Consider the following 17,500-nt stretch of genomic DNA (forward strand, 5'->3'; position numbering starts at 1 on the left):
GAGGCGGTCAGTCAGCAGATGGCCGCCACAGAAGGGACTGCAGACACACAGCGGCGACCCTCACCCTGGGCGTCCTTCACTCTTACGGCCAGGATTAATTAAATCAAAACTTGAAAGATGACTTTTTTTAGACCGTCACAGGGTTCACTTTGGCAAGGTGTTAATCAGTCTGAAGATTTTGGCTGAAGATTTTTTTTTTTTGCAGTTCGATTTATTATTTCTTTATTTCCGCAAGCTCACATTGGCGCGATGTGGCTTCAGTCTACTGACTTTTTTTCGTGAAATGAAAGCCATTTTGTGTGCGAGATGAAAGCTGTTTTGCTCAATAGTGATTTGCTCAAGGGGAATAAAGATTGTTTTTTTTAACAATACAATACACAGGTGCGCAATTAGATCAAAAAAGGTAATCCTGTATGATTTATTACCCCTTAAACACATTGTTTTCATCAGCAAATTGAAGAAAAAAAAATGCATCTAATCTCTCTCTCTCTCTCTTTTTGCTCTCTTGAGAAAGCGTGGCATTTTTTCCTCTCCAAGCATCCAGGTTTTAATTAGCCTCAGGTGAGCGCTTATGTTCTAATTACGTCTGAAACTGATCAGAACCAAAGGGGGTTAATCTCACGTCACCTGGGAGAGGAGAGGGTGAGTAGTCTAGTGAGAGATTCTTTAAGTATATAGAGATATGCCAACATAATAGGTTTCTATGGGCACCTAACATGACCAGGTTCCGGTCTGCCTAAAGGGGCGTGTCATAATGCTCCTACAATGAATAGAACAGTCCTTAGGTCTGCCTAGGTCTGCCTAAGGGGGGGCCATAATAGAACCAGGAAACAATGGGCCAATGGAACCTCTCTCTCTCTACTCTCTCTGGTCTAGTGAGAGAAACTGGGTTTTGGGGGGGATACAAAACTGGAGTTGGGGGGCTGGTTTGGACAAAGGAGTAGTGTCACTGATACGACAGTGTATGGTCTCATGTGAATTCATGACAGCCTTTTAAAGATGAGTGTGAAAGGGATGAGATTTTGAGCAGAAGAGCACATGTGGGTGAGGAGGAATTGTGTTTTCGTACCTAAGAGGATGATGATGGGGGAAACTGTTTTGAACAAAAGAGTACACCTGGATACTGTGATGTCATACTCATGATGGCTTGGCTTAGGCCAGGAGGAAAGGATGGAAGATTGGGAAACTGTGTGTGTGCGTGCGTGTGTGCGTGTGTGTGTGCGTGCGTGAGAGCGTACGTGCATGCCTGCGTGTGTGCCTGCGTGCCTGCGTGCATGCGTGTGTGTGCATGCGCATGCGTGCCTGAGTGCATGCGTGCGTGTGTGAGCATGCGTGTGTGCGTGCGTGCATGCGTGCGTGTGTGTGCGTGTGTCCGTGCGTGCATGTCTTTATACGTGAACAGATTAAAACATATGCACATTTTTACATATCTGCATATGTCTACTTACGTGCATCTGTGTAGAACAGTTCATTCTGGCCTCTAATGGTATTGTTATTGCTGTTTGGAGACCAAAGGGCCAGAGCAGAAGAGTATCCGTGGGCTGACTACTTAGTGTAATATTTCTGAACATTAATCAGTAGACCAGAGGGTTTCACTAACTTCAAATGGGTAATACAGCACCATATGTCTGCTAACACTTTTTGGGTACCATATGCCTGTTTGTGTGTGCCTTTACTAAGGTTTTGCCAATAGGTTTTGAGTGTCATGTGTCTGTTTGTGTGTAACTTTGTACTATTATTTTGCTATCACATTTGGGGTACCGTGTGTGCTTGTCTGTGTCTTCACTAGGGTTTTGCTAACACTTTTTCAGTACAACGCGTCATTTTGTGTGGGACTTAACTACCATGTGTGTGTTTGTGAGTGTCTTTACTAGGGTTTTGCTAACACTTTGACTACCATATGTGTGTTTCTGTGTGTGTGTCTGCAGGCCAGCGGGTGAACGACGGGCTGTGGCACTCGGTCAGCCTCAGCACCAGGGGCATGCAGATCACCATGACACTGGACAACGAGCCCTCCTCCACCATCCAGCTCCAGGACCAGCTGCAGTCTGGAGACTTCTTCTACTTCGGAGGTGAGGAACAAGGATGGATTGTTACCAGGCGAATACACCGGCCGCGACGAGATTCAAGCAACAGAGAATCGCTTCTGTGCAGCAAGAGCGATACGAGCGGTTGAAGCAATAGAGTATGTCCGTAAAAAGCAAAATGCAAGCATTCCAACATTCCCATTGGCTGTGGCGGCTGTCGCCGAACCGCGTCATAGCTAATTTGCATAATATTCCCAGAAGTTCAACTGCAAATTGTCGCTCTCGTCGCGAGAATCGCCTCGAGTCGCCCGAAACGCTTTTGTCACACGACTCAATACAAAGTCAATTACTTCCGTCGCTCGCCTCGCTCTGGTCTCGGTCGGTGTTACTCGGGCCTACCGGGTCCACAGGCACGGGGCCAAGAGTCAAGGCAGCCATGAAGCCCACACCTTTGTATTTCCATTCTCATGTTGGGAAAACTGCATTTTCGAAATGTTCTCATCCCCCTGGACGCCGAACAATATAAGATCTCTAACATCTGGTCTCAAATCCCTATTTTTTTTCTAAACAAGCAACACCCATGGAGCAGGGCCATTGATTGTATATTAGATCTATTTATTCTCAATGAGCAGGGCCTTTCTTGTTGTCTGGCCCAGGGTCCCATGGAGTCATGATTCGTAAGGAACACTGACCATATTACTGCACTGTGAATCCAACATGTATGTTACTGCACTTGGAATGTATGTCTGTTACATGTTGATGACATGTATATGACTATAATGATAAATCTATTACCATACTTTGGAAGTGAGAAATTCTGGGAGAAACCTACTTTTGAGGAGTCTCCTTCTACTTTTAAGTTGAGGAGCACTGAGAAATATATGACTGTACCGAGAAATGTAGTGTATTTCTGTAGTGAGAAATGTAACATAGTACTGCTATACATTTAACTTTAGAGGTGAGGAGGTGAAGAGTACTGAGGTGGAGGTGACGTATTTCTTTGGAGGTAAGGAGTATTACTGTACCTAATTACTTTGGAGGAGAAGAACAGTGAAGACCTTTTGTGGAGGCACTGCAGGGGCAAGAGTACAGAGGCACCTTCTACGCTGTGGGTGAGGAGCCAGAGGAGAGAGTATTGTCACAACTTCTTAATTGAGAGACTTAAAGTTTGAGGATGAAGGACAGGGGACACTGCCGTAGGGACAGAGGACACACTGTGTGCAGCGCATCGCCACATTAGACAGCTGAAAAAATGTGTGAAAACGAAAAAAAGTGTATACTTCAGAAATGCCACCCTGCAGAATCTCTCTTGACAGAGGCCACCAATTCACCCACGCCAAGAAAATAAAAACATTGTTTGTCAAAAACACTGACTAGCCTAATGAGACAGACAGGAGCGAGGTTGTCTTATTACATCAGCAAAACTGAAACACGGGACTGTCACTCTGCTTCCTTCACTCCACCTGTCTCGTTGTCACTTGCAATCTGCCAGGACTTCTAATTAACCAACGGAAATTTGTGCAATTTGCAGAAGATTTTAAATGACTTGCCAGCATGCGGTTATTGCCTTTTTTCAAAAACAGGAGTCTCTCGGAGGTCACTCAGGACTTGGGTTGTCTACAACTTCATTCCTTCTAGTGAACTACGTACAGAGTCAGTCAACCAGTCTAAGTGACACACAGGACAGCGCACTAAGGTGCACACTATATTAGGGCATCGGTGAAAGAATGGAATGCGGAAAGCCATTATACAGTATATCACCTCTGAGACTTTGTCTCTCTTATTTATTTCTTGGTGGCAGTTATCCTCGCTCTAACCTAAGGTGAATCTCTGAAGGTGGTGGGTTTTTTTTGTAGAGGAATAAGTCAGTAAATTGGTATAATGGGTCATGCGAGACAAACCCCACTTCCTGCTATTGTTGCCGCGGTAACAGTGGTGCACACCTAATGACGGCAGTTTAAGCTCAGGAGGGACCTGCTCGAGCAGATAAAACAGCTCGGGTAATATATATTATACACAGCAATATTTCTTGTATCTGAAGGGAAAGTCTTTATGTAAATGTATTCATAGGTAGGCATAATTTTGAAAGAGTACAATTTTATAATGTTGGTTCTGCAGTTTTTAATACATAACTGGAAGATTTGTTTTTATATCTCTCTTCTTTTCTTTTTCTCGTCCTCTCTCTCTCTCTCTCTCTCTCTCCCTTTATATTTTCATCCTGTCTCTCAGGTTTGCACACGGACATTCTTTAAAAAGTACACACTTTGACTATCTACCAACACTGTATCTGTGTGTAGATGTTTTAATGGATGTTAAAAAGATGATCCGTGTTCCAACTTCATAAGCCTCTTTTCCAACAATCCTGCCTTGCCTGCCATAGACTGGCAGCTCTGATGGGCCATCAGTGGGTCCATCTGTGCTTCATTTCCCACCATTATATCACAGCTCGTGGCCAACAGCAACGACAGATACACCGCACCTGACACGAGTAGCACATTTCAGTTGAATCTGGTCATAAAGGGACATCAAAGATACAGATTAGTGAGACACGCAGTCCCTACCAAGTCAAAAGTAGAAACTGAGATAAATGCCATTTGTCATACTGCCCAGGCCAACATGTACCGTGCATGGAACTTCACTCTTGTATTGGCTTTTTAATAGAAAGAAGAAAGAATTGATATTCAATGTTTAGTCACACAAAAGAAGTGTTATGAAGCTCTTTGAAATATCAAAAGATGCAGTGTGTGTAAATGAATTGATCGGTTATGTTGAGCTTAAAATAAAAGTGTCATTAGTCTGCATGAATTGTATCTCCCTATGTAAACGGTTCCATCTGTGGAATGTTTTGCGGTTCATGAAAAAAAAACTTTAATGATAACAAGTTAATCGTTGAGGGGAAGCCATGATGTAATGATTAAAGGGGTTGGACTTTGGATCTCAGGGTGGCAGGTTCGAATCCCACCCTTCCACTCCCTACTACACTCCATGGCTGAGGAGGTAATAAGGCTAAGAGAAACTCACAATAAGGTTAAACACCTTTTAAACACAAATACATCAGTAAATATGTACACATCATATTTTGCTCCAACCCCACCATGGCCTTCCAGGGCCGCATGTGTATTATGTTTTCACACAGAGTGTTTTTGTGCTACTTTCAGGTTGTCCATATTCTCTGGGAGATGATGGTGATGATGATGATGATGGTTATAATGAGAAAAAAAGAAGAGTGCCCCAACCTCAACGAGACCTTCCAGGGATGCGTGTATTATATTTTCAGACAGAGTGTATTTGTGATGCTTTCAGGTTGTCCCCAGTCTCAAGGAGACGATGGTGATGATGATGGTGGTGGTGGTGATGATGATGATGAGGACGATGAAGAGTGCTCCAACCCCACCGTGGCTTTCCAGGGCTGCATGCGCCTGATCCTCATCAATAACCAGCCCATCGACCTCATCCTCATACAGACGGGCAGACTCGGGGCGCATCACCAGGTCCAGTTCGACATCTGTGGAATCCGTGACAGGTATGTCCATCAGAAGGACGGCGGGTGACGGATTCCACCCGAGGGAGATGGGGTGTGAGGAAAATGAGGAATGGTCAAGGTGAAAGAAAGTGACACACAAATCTTTTTTTCCCCCAGCACGGGGACAGGAATAGTAGCCACAGGTGTTGTATGTCACAAGACTCTCTATGACCATTTCTTAATTCTAGGGCGTTTACCAATTCTGTCAAAGACACTTACACATGCATATCATAAGTCCACACAAGGGTTTGATCTTACATGTGCCTTTGTAATTTAAAAAAGATATATGTAATGTCTTTGTTTAAACCTTATTACAATGTTCCTCCAGTGGAGTTCAAACACCTATGAGTTGCGAGAAATTACCAAATCAGTATATATATCAGCACTGTACCGTACTGTACTGTACTGTACTGTAGTATTTTGATATGCAATAGCATTTTTTTTAGCAGAACCACTTTTTTGTCCACGCAAATCTGTGCTACTGAGGGACCTACTGAGGCATGCATCTGCTGTGTGTGTGTGTGTGTGTGTGTGTGTGTGTGTGTGTGTGTGTGTGTGTGTGTGTGTGTGTGTGTGTGTGTGTGTGTGTGTGTGTGTGTGTGTGTGTGTGTGTGTGTGTGTGTGTGTGTGTGCACGCACGCACGCACGTGCACGTGTTTGCCTTCTCTTTCTCTACCCATGTGTCAAGCAAGCCCGTCGACCAACCAGAAGGTCACAGCAGACAAAAAAGCAGTCCTAATTAGAGAGACCGTCGTCCAGCAGCCTCGACATCTATCCATATAAGACAGCTTAACTTTAAAGCCATCGCACCCGCCCCCGAGCCCACACCACCCCACCCCACCCCACCCCCTCACCCTACACTACGTTAACGAGCCTCTATATATTTCACCTCCTCCGGTGCTCTCATTGCTGGGTGGCGGAGATCATAAGACTGATGGGCTTGATTACCGGATGCACACTGTGACTTCCAACACCACGGCCCGATTCCAGAGGGCACTGACAGACATCCGATGCGGCGCGTGAGGCGGTGTGGGACAGAACAAACAAGTGTCTTTGTGTGTGTGCGTGTGTGCGTGCGCGCGTGCGCGCATGCGTGCGTGCGTGCCTGTGTGCGTGCCTGTGTGCTTGCATGTGTGTGTTAGGTGGAAGAGGTGGGAAGGATGGCGGTTGTGTTGTGTTTTTGTGTGTGTGTGCATATCCCTTCATTAGCATCGGAGCAGGGCTTGGCTGTGTAATCAGGCAGAACAGAAGGAAAGGTCAGCCCATTAAGCACAAAGGCATGGCGGCCCTGGCTGAGGCTGCAGGAGCTGGAGGCTGGGGCTGCACAATCCATTGAGCTGTATTAATACTTAACACTTAAAGAGTTGGGCCATCTACAAGAGTGTTGAATTTCACTCTCAAAGTGTCGAGTTAACCCCACAAAGTATTGAGTACTGTGTGGAGCTGGTGCTGGTCGGCTGCGGCTAATGGCTGCTGCTGGTTGGCTGGGCATGGGACTCAGGGCTGGGCACGGGGATGGGGATGTAGAGGGCTAGGGTTGAGGGGACCCTATTGGAGCAAACAGGAAGTGCTGAATCAATGTCAAACGTGGCCAGCAGGGGTTGTGCCCACTAGTCGGACGTGAGCCAAAAGTACAAAACAAAGCAAGGAAGCCATCTTGGCCACCTTGAACAGATTGGTAGTGGTGGCTTGCTGCTGTGTCCCACTTGTTTATCAGCGTTACCAGGGCCAGATTAAGATTGCATAGGGCCCCTAGGCTACAGGATTCTATGGGCCCCATCCCCAGAAGGCAAATTTAGCGACAGTGTCATAATTACAAGCTGGGAATTGCAGTCTACCAACTGTTCTTGACATGATAGATTAATTTTTCAATTTCCCATCTAGTCACAATTCTGCAATTGTTCTTTTGGCTAATCAGGGCCCCCCTGGCAGGTGGGTGGCCCTAGGCTGCAGCCATATCTACTCTGTGTGTTAATCTGGCACTGAGTGTCACACAAGTGTCATGTGTAAACAAGAGGTACACAGTAAAAATTGTCACCTGTCAGACAATTGTCTATTTTTCAACATTTACAGAGTTGATTTAAGATCTTCCAGATTGGATTTGGTCACAGAATACTCAATAACATGTGACAAAATGACATTTTGTTGTTCTTGTTTTTGGTGGTGGTTGTTTTTATGTTGCTTCTCGAAATTCATTATCACCACCATCACCATCTTATTTGACAGCTATATCGAATTGAAAATGCAGCAGTCAGTCGTGTAGCTTCAAGTTTTGTCTTAAGTAGAGAGGTGAAGCCTGTCCCTTTTCTGGCTTTATGACTACTGATGATTTCGTGACATTGGCTGTGGGACGCCCCATCATCATCCCCATAGCACGGGATTACCATAATTTCTACTGCCAGCTCTCTGATCTCCTTTTCCCTTGCTGAGGAGAAACATTCAGCAGGGGTTTTTAATGCTTCTTCTTCTCCCAACCCATCCACTGCTCCGCACACACAGACAGATACACACACAGACAGATACACACACAGACAGATACACACACACACACACACACACACACACACACACACACACACACACACACACACACACACACACACACACACACACACACACACACACACACACACACACACACACACATACACGCACACACACACACACACACACACATAGCACATTGCTTCCTCAGTCTAATCAAATCTATATCACATGCACGTACACACACTTGCGCGCACGCACACACACACACACACACACACACACACACACACACACACACACACACACACACACACACACACACACACACACACACACACACACACACACACACACACACACACACACACACACAACCATCCCAGCCCCATCCCTGTCTCGTTCCGAGACGTGTTCCGATGGCTTGCTCCGGGGATGGAGGGTTTTTATTAATAGTGAACTCGTGTGAACACGACGCGACCCCTTCCGCTACCACCAGTCTTACATCATTCATGAGCAGCTGTCAAGCACCGGGGTCCTGCCTCCCTTTCAACCTCACCCTCCCCTCTCCCCTCCCCCCTCTTCTCCCCTCTCTCCTCTCACATCCGCTGGGGTCGAGCGGCTCTTTCAACCCCTCCTCTCCTCTTGCGTCATCCCCCACATCGGCCTCTGCCATTTCCCCTTAGCCCCTCAGCTGCTCACCTCAGTCCCCTTCACCCTCTTCCAGCCTCTCCTTCACCACCACCACCACCTCCCTCCTCCATCCTCCACTCTCACATCCACAGGGTTCCAGCCTCGCTTTCAAGTCCCCTCCCCCTGCTCTCCTCCTCTCACCTGGGTTCAGCTTCACTCTAACCCTCTCGACCCCCCACCACCACCCTCCTCCTCTTGTCAGGATCCAACTTTACTTTCAACCCCTCCCCTCTCCTCCTGTGCCACACCCCGCCTCAGAGTTCTCCCCTTGCTGGGTTCCTCCAGCCTCCCTTTCAACTCTCCACCCTCCCCTCTCACATCCGCTGCGGTCCAGTGTCACTCCTCCCTCCTCCCTCCTCCCTCCTCCCTCCTCATTCTTCATTCCTCACCCTCCCTTTAGCCCTAGCCTCTGCTGCCCTGCCGGCCTCCCATCAGTTTCTTCATCTGCCTCAGCACCCACTACCTCCCCTATCTCACCCACCCACCTAGTCTCTCCCCTCTGCCTCGTCCTTCCCTCACTCCCCGCCTTCTCCCTCTCCCCTCTGCCCCATCCCCTCCCCTCTTCCCTCTACCCATCCTGACTCCCCACCCTATCACTCTTCCCTCTGCCCATTCTTCCCCTCACTCCCCTCCTTCTCCTCTCTCCCCTGTCCACTCCTTCCCTCCTGACTCCCCCACCCTAACCCTCTCCTCTCTTCCCCATCCCCTTTCCTCATCTCTTCCCCATCCCCTTTCCTCCTCTCTTCCCCATCCCCTTTCCTCCTCTCTTCCCCATCCCCTTTCCCCTCTTCCCTCCATCTTGACTCCCCACCCTTTCTCTCTCCTCTCTTCCCCAATCATCTGCTGTCTGTGTCTTGCCGACAACTTTAGCTCACCAGCTGGAGTGGCAGCCAGGAGGGGATTGGCAGCCAGGCTAGGCAGGCCGGATGGCAACAGCCAACCTCAGCCAACCACAGCAGCAGCACCGGCAGCAGCAGTGGCAGCGGGAACCACTTCCCTGCCTCGCCCTACCCCAGCTCTGGCACTCCCAGCATGGCATGGCATGGCAGGGGCACACAGCCTTGGCCCCACGCTGCCACATCTGCTGCGGGCTGGGGAGGCGGGCGGGCTGGGGAGGGCAGGCGGGAGGGCGGGCGGGTGGCAGAGTGTGTGTAGATGTGGTGGTGGATGGTGGATGAGGTGGTGAAATCTTTGGAGGCAAGTGGTTGGGTGCTTGGCTGTGGGGGGTTGCAGTGTTCCAGACTACGGCAGTGAAGGGGGTGGAGGTGCAAGGGTTGGCGGTGGTGGTGGTCGATGGTGAAAAGATTGGTTGTGAAAAGTTTGGAGGATGCGGTGGTTGATGGTTGGGTGGTTGGCTGTGTGTGTGTGTGTGTGTGTGTGTGTGTGTGTGTGTGTGTGTGTGTGTGTGTGTGTGTGTGTGTGTGTGTGTGTGTGTGTATGTGTATGTGTGTGTGTGTGTGTGTGTGTGTGTGTGTGTGTGTGTGTGTGTGTGTGTGTGTAGTGGTGGCGGTGAAGGTGTCAGTGCTGCAAGCTGGTGCAGGCGGGAGAATGGGTAAAGTTGGAAGGTGGAGGGTTTGGTGGTGGTGGTGGTGGTGGTGGTGGGGGTGGACGATGTGGCGATGAAACGTTTGGAGGCTGGGGTTGTTGGTGGTTGTTGGGTGGCTGGCTGTAAGGGGGTTGGCACAGCCTACAGGCTGGAGTTGTGCGAGTGGAGGTGGGGGTTAAGCCGGATGTAGGTGGGTAGTGATGGTGATGGGGGGGGGAGGGTGGAACAGGAACAGGAACAGGGCCAGAAGGAGCTCAGCTCTGAGCACACACAGGATTCCTCAAGGCTCAGCAACCCTCCATACAGGCATGGATGAACGCACATGCGCATACAAACACATACACTCTCTCTCACACACACACACACACACACACACACACACACACACACACACACACACACACACACACACACACACACACACACACACACACACACACACACACACACACACACACACATATGCACGCACACGTGTACACACACACACACACATATGCGCACACACGTGTACACACACACACACACACACACACACACACACACACACACACACACACACACACACACACACACACACACACACTCTTCCGCACACATTCACCCCTCCTACTGCAGGTCACGATGCAGCCGTCCGCCAGCCTGCAACAGCCAGAGACTGTACAAACACAGCCACCACTCTTCCACATCCACCACTCTTCCACAGCCACCACTCTTCCACCGCCACTACTCTTCCACAGCCTTCCCAAGATGCCCATAGTGCTGCTCTGGGTGCTGTGGTGGATGCACATACACATTCACACACATTCATACACACACACATACGCACGCACACACGCACGCACGGACACACGCACGGACACACGCATGCGCATAGCACGCACGCACACACACGTGCATTTATGCACACATGCACACACGTACACACACACACACACACACACACACACACACACACACACACACACACACACACACACACACACACACACACACACACACACACACACACACACTCTCCTGCTGCTGTGGTTCTGATGGTGCTGGTGGTGATCCTGATGGTGATAGTTGCTGTCGTAGACGGTGGTGATTTTGTCCTGGAGCTTTTCCCCTGTCTGCCATCACAGTCTGGCTCTGAAAGCATCCAGACGAGTCGCAGAGACTTAAAATGCTATGAGGCATAATCTAAATTAGAGATGTACAGGATCCAAGATCCCGTTCTGGATCCGGCAGGATGATAGGGTTTTTCAGAGTATCCGGATCCGGCAGGATCTTAAGCAGTGGATCCTGTATCCGGCAGTTAGCTAAAAATCAGGATCTGGGGCATCTCTACTTTTTGCGTAGCCTAGGCTTTTCAGTCAATCTTTCACAACCCCAATCGCTTCATGGAGTGAAAGCCCTTTGGAAGCGGCCGTTGAAGTCTTAAAAATAGTTTGCGCCAACGTAATAAAAAGGGCCCACGTGTGCGAGTTGGCTATGTGTTTCAACCCTTTCGTAGGATCCAGTATCCGGTTCCGGATCCGGCAGGATCTTAAGCAGTGGATCCGGTATCCGGCAGGATCCTAAAAATCAGGATCCGGTGCATCTCTAATCTAAATGAACGACGTGCCTCTTAGATGAAGAAATAGCATAGCTGCACTTGAAAATTCATCAACTCTGGACGTGTTCATTGAGACTTAACATGTCTGAGAGTGTGTAGACACAGGGACTTTTATAGTGCAATGTGTGTTAACAGTCGCTTGTTAGATTTGACACCACTAAGCATCATTCTCAAGAACAATGATTTTGCGTCATTGTCATTTTAAGTATGTATCTATGCGTACTCTAAATGGGTTTGTGATGTTGTCCATTAACTTGCCAGTACCCAGTCAAACATTTCTTTAAATGCGTCTGTGAAACACAACGTTTGATAGTGTCCTTGTTGGCAGCCGCTTGTTAGTTTTTACACCAATAAGCATAATTCTCAAAAAGACCTCTTGGCACCATTGCTATTCACTTATTTAGCAACGTGTGCTGTAAAGGTGCGGACCTGCTGCCTGTGTCCCTTCAATTACGCATGCAGCCGCATGCCACCTAGTGCACACCGGAACACTTTGCACCATAGCCTACTGGAGGTATCATCTAGGGGGGCAAATAGCCAACGGTGCTCTCATTAATGTTTTCCACCATTGTTTGACTCTACTGCGAACTCAACATCTCAAGTTTGGATCTCAAGTACATTTCAGACAAATGGCAACCGTGGTACAAGTGTGATAATTGACTTCACGGTGTGGGGATAAAAAAGGCACTTTGAGGTGTAACAGTTGCGCTTTGCGTCAAGGCTGCGTCACCACCTCGGAGTGCATTATTTTTCTGTCGTCCGCACACCGTGAAGTCAATTATCCCTTACATAGTCATTGCTAGTTTTAACACCAATAAGCACAGTTGACAAAAATTGGTCTTTTCAACGTTGCTTTTCATGTATATGTATAACATGTGTGTTATAAGTAGACTTGTCTCTTGTAGTCTCTTGTGCACTTTAATAGCGTTTATATCACTTTTATAACTTTTATAACTTCGTCCGCCATCTGTTTATTTATTTTTCACCCCTTGCTGCTTTGCACATCCTCCCATGCTATGGGAACGCTGTGGGCTAAACTGAGACTTTCCACTGTTGATTGCTGACATCTGTCCATGTCCAATGTCTTTTTTTATGTAATGGGGAAATTATGTCGTTTTGCGTAAATATGCTTTGGCTCTGACTGTACTGAGTTTGTTTTCATGCCTTACGCTCCTTTTGTTAGAAAAAAAATTCCCCATGGGGGACAATAAAGCTACTACTACTACTACTAGTAGTAGTAGTAGTAGTCATATTGCCCTTTAACCCCTTAGCACAGAGCCTCTGTTATAACCTTATTGTCACCAAAATGGCAATGACTTAGCTTCAATGTGTTTCTTAAGACTCATTAGTCTCATAAGTCTCATAAGACTCATACATTGTTACAGCAATGGTATTATGGTGCAGTTAAGTGTTTTTGGCAAGGACTGAATAGGCTTGTCAACTGGCCAATCTGCAGTAAGAGGTTAACTTGGCAGTGCCCATTTAAACTTGTTAAAACTCTCTGTGAAAGCACTGTGATATGGATAGCATAATGTTCATTGAGACATATATGAGCATAATTCTCAAAAACAGCACTTTCACCATTTACTATAGGCCTATTTGAGATTGTACCCATGCATAGTTGGCTATGTGATTTTGCCCGCGTTACATAGCTTGCCAGTATCCACTAACACTTGTCCCTAAAACCATCTGTCACACAGTTTTGTGTAATGTGTAATGTTTGTTGACAGTCGCTTGTTAGTTTTGACACCAATAAACATAATTGACTAAAGAATGACACTCTTCACCATTGCTATTTACATATATGTACCCATGCATAGTGCAGATGGGCTAGTGATGTTGGTCATTGACTCCAGTCTCCCTAAAAACGTCTTTGAAAGCACCGAGGTTTTGATCGTGTAAAGCTTGCAAATAATTGCTTGTTAGATTCGACACCAACAAGCATAATTCTAGAAAAAGACACTTTTTTATTTTTGCTCCATATTAAGTATGTACCCATGCATACTCTAAGTGGTCTGCTGATGTAGGCCATTAACGTGGCAGTCAGGGGCGAATACTCAGTATCCAGTAAAACTTCATCACCCAGTTTACAGCCCCGAGAACACCTTGTACGGAGGTAAGACACTGCAATTTTATGGTCCACCAAGGCCGCTTGTCTGCGAGCATGAACTAGAAATAGTGCGGCGATAATTAAACCATCACGCGACACATTAGCCCTGCCTCAGCCAGCAAGGCACAAACCCCACCCCACCCTCACTCCCATCTTTCACACCACACATTCCAACCTCCACCCCTTCACACCTCCCATTCACCCTTTCCGCTCCTACTCTAGCAATCCCCTCCCACACCCCTCATCTTCCTCCCCAACCTCTCTCCCTGCTCATCTCATCTTACTCTCCCCCCACACATACACATACACACCGCCCTCACCTCCTCCCCCCAACCCTCTTCCTTCATCCTATCTTCGCATTCCTGTGCTGCCAACGCCCTCCTTCACACCCACCAGCCGCTGCCCTCTCTTCATCCTCCACCTCCTCCTGCCCTCTCCTCCTCCTCCTCCTCCCTTCCTCCTGCCCTCTCCTCCTCCTCCTGCTCCCTTCCTCCTCCTCCTTCTCCCTTCTTCTTGCTTCTGCCCTCTCCTCCTCCTCCTCCTCCTGCCCTCTCCTCCTCCTCCTCCTCCTTCCCTCTGCAGTGTCTTAATGGGTTGCCGAAATAGCTGTGTTGTGCATGCAGCACACCGGCCCATCATAAAGTGCCTCATCTCCTCTCCCAAGAGAGAGAGTGTCGAGCATGCCCATAGGAACAAAGCCTCCTGAAATAATATACGCTGAGCGCCGTCAGCCCCCTAAAAGGCTTGTAATTGTGAAATTGAAGGAGCACTGATGAAGGCCCTATTAATCAAGCTGTCTTTGCATGTGCAGACGCCTTCTATCTGGAGCGGGTTTGAAAAGTGCAGGATGGTTTTTGTTGTTGTTGTTTTTTGTTGTGGTTGTTTTGTTGTTGGTGCTTTGCGGCAAGTTTTATCCATGGAATTGGTCTGGAGGGAAAATGTATTTGCTTCTGATTAGGGTTTTTTCTCTCTCTCTCAAAGATCGAGATGTAGAATCGAGATGCTGTCCACGGTTTGACTGATGTTCGAAGAACTGTGAACGGCTTGTCCAAATTTATGACGGATGAGAAAATAACTCGCAGAACTTTGTTGTTTACTGTGACTTATTGACATTGAGTGGATTACGCAACGCAAATCCATCTGCAACAGTCACAGTGTGGCTATCCAAACTACGATCAGTACGCAAATGTATTTGTCTTATGTAAGACTTTGTTGAAAATAATTTTGTCAGATCCTCATCAACCCTTAGTGGAGAGCTCTGATTATCAGGGATGCCATTGCTTACTTCTCTTTTCTCCACAGTAGCTTGCTGGTGTCTCCAAAGATTATTCATTCATCTTTTTTAAATACACTTATTTGTGTTACCGTTTGAGCTATGCAGATGTTTCCCTTTGAAACCTAAACGTCATGAGAAATCTAGTGTCTGTTCGACCTCTGTACAGACGGGAGATTGGTGGTGAAAAGTGAATTTTTCGGCATAAAAAATAATGCTGTCACATGCATTTGAACGGATGTCAGCTTGAGTTGACTCTCTGTTGCACTCTTGACATTACAAGGGGAGTGTTTTTGAACCTTCGTATGCAGATTTTACCCCTTCAATTTAAAAGTTTCCATACTGTCAGCAAATCTTTGAAGTGGTATCGCTTTTTGTAGTTATTAAATGCAGGTAAAGGAGAATGCTTTATGTTGTGTGTGATTGTGTGTGCATGTGCGTGTTTGTGTGTGCATGTGCATGTGTGTGTCATGCATATCAGAGCCAGCGTATGCATGCACAGTGCTGACTGTTTGCACCACTGGGTGCTGTGGATTGGAGAGGAGATAAGTTCTGCCGGCCTCCCAAGAGACTGACGATTCCCTATATTTATAGTCAGCAATTTCACCCCCACCTCTCTCTTTCTTTCTCTCTCTTGCTATCTCTCTCTCCATCCTCCCACCCCTCTTCCCTCTCTTCAATTCTCCCCTTCCCTCATCTTCATTCTCTCTCTCTCTCTCTCTCTCTCTCTCTCTCTCTCTCTCTCTCTCTCTCTCTCTCTCTCTCTCTCTCTCTCTCTCTCTCTCTCTCTCTCTCTCTCTCTCTTTATCTCTCATTTCTTCCACCCCTCTCTCCTCCACCACCTCCTCCTCCTCCTCCTCTTCTCTCCCCCTTGTCCCATTCTATTCGGTTCCATTTAGTGCTCTGGCATTTTGCCCCTTTAAGTACCTTCAAACTTCCCACTTCGCAAGTTCGCCGCAAACAAAGAAGAAACTTCATTTAACCTCAGATGTCAATAAATAGAGGTTATTTAAAGTGCTTTAATGTTCCTTAAAGCAGCGCAAAGACCCCAAACTGCACTAGGACTGAGCTTGAACTGTAATGAACACAGTGAAGTTCTACAACATTAGGCTTGATTGGATGTAGCACCCACCACTATTATAGTCTTATTTTGTTGAGTCAGAGAGGGGGGGTTGGGTTCAAGCAACAAATGCTGGCCTATCAGTGCTACATATTGCAAGATAAAAAATGTATATGGTCTGCAATACAACTTTATAGCTGAAATTGCTTTGGCAGGCCAAACAGTACAACCTTCCATATACACACTCTGTGTACACCCTGCGGCAAACCCTCTGCCTGCCAAGTCTGCAGCTTGGTCGTAGCCTGGCTGTCGCACCAAAGCTTGTAGACAGAGATTAGCTGGCAAACTGGAAAAACCTCCCATAGAGAGGTAGTTCTCAGAGGCAGGATGATCAACGGGTGTCTTTCAAATGCCTCCCTGTACTACTGGGAAAAGCCAGAGCCAGAGAGCCATATACAAAGAGTGTTTTCCTTTGGCTCTGTGAAGTGCTATCAGACTACAGTAGTGGCTTCAGTGGCAAATAAGCAGTGTTGATTTGTATTGCTTCAGAATTCCACAGCAGAACTGTGAAAAGGCAGGTTGGCCAGCCTGACTAGAAAGCAAAAGTCAATGTAGCACCACAGGCTATGTAGGCAGTCCTTGCCTTCTGCACCACCATTGATCGCACTGAAATAAGTCACTGATTTGTGTGTGGCAAGGAGAGAGAAACAACCACACTACTGATCCCTGGAATGAGTAATGGCCCGTGTACATGAGGCGCTACCTACGCGACTCAGGTGGTTGAAGAAGTGCGAGGAAAAAGTTCCAGTCACATAAGTGGACTTGATATACATAGCAGTGCCAAAACATAATATTGAGCCAAGGATGTGACCTCACCATTCACATTTGCTCCTATCCCTCCACAGGTGTCTCCCCAACTTCTGTGAGCACGGTGGCCGATGCTCCCAGTCCTGGAGCTCCTTCCAGTGTGACTGCACCGGGACTGGCTACAGCGGAGCCACCTGCCACAACTGTGAGTCCGTTATTTTCCTTCTAACTTGTTGTGAACTGATTTGTTAAAAAAAGAAGAAAAAACATCTGCACACCTCAGATCTGTGCAATCAGATCTATGCTCAACACCTACTATTGCACATCACTGATCTGAAGTGTGCTGCTTTTTTCTTTTAATTTTCACCAAGACATTT

At 47.3% G+C, this 17,500-nt stretch overlaps 1 protein-coding gene across 1 annotated transcript in view; it reads left to right on the top strand.

Moving 5' to 3' along the window:
• The window catches only part of cntnap5a (contactin associated protein family member 5a), a 232,558-nt gene that overhangs the window by 176,145 nt on the left and 38,913 nt on the right, over positions 1-17,500 (top strand). Inside the window, exons 10-13 of the mRNA XM_063212967.1 lie at positions 1,929-2,072; positions 5,331-5,357; positions 5,406-5,550; positions 17,222-17,328. Coding sequence (XP_063069037.1) covers positions 1,929-2,072; positions 5,331-5,357; positions 5,406-5,550; positions 17,222-17,328 — 423 coding nt within the window. The remainder of the gene's footprint in view (positions 1-1,928; positions 2,073-5,330; positions 5,358-5,405; positions 5,551-17,221; positions 17,329-17,500) is intronic.

This window comes from Engraulis encrasicolus, chromosome 13, assembly GCF_034702125.1.
Source record: "Engraulis encrasicolus isolate BLACKSEA-1 chromosome 13, IST_EnEncr_1.0, whole genome shotgun sequence".
Classification (NCBI taxonomy): Eukaryota; Metazoa; Chordata; class Actinopteri; order Clupeiformes; family Engraulidae; genus Engraulis; species Engraulis encrasicolus.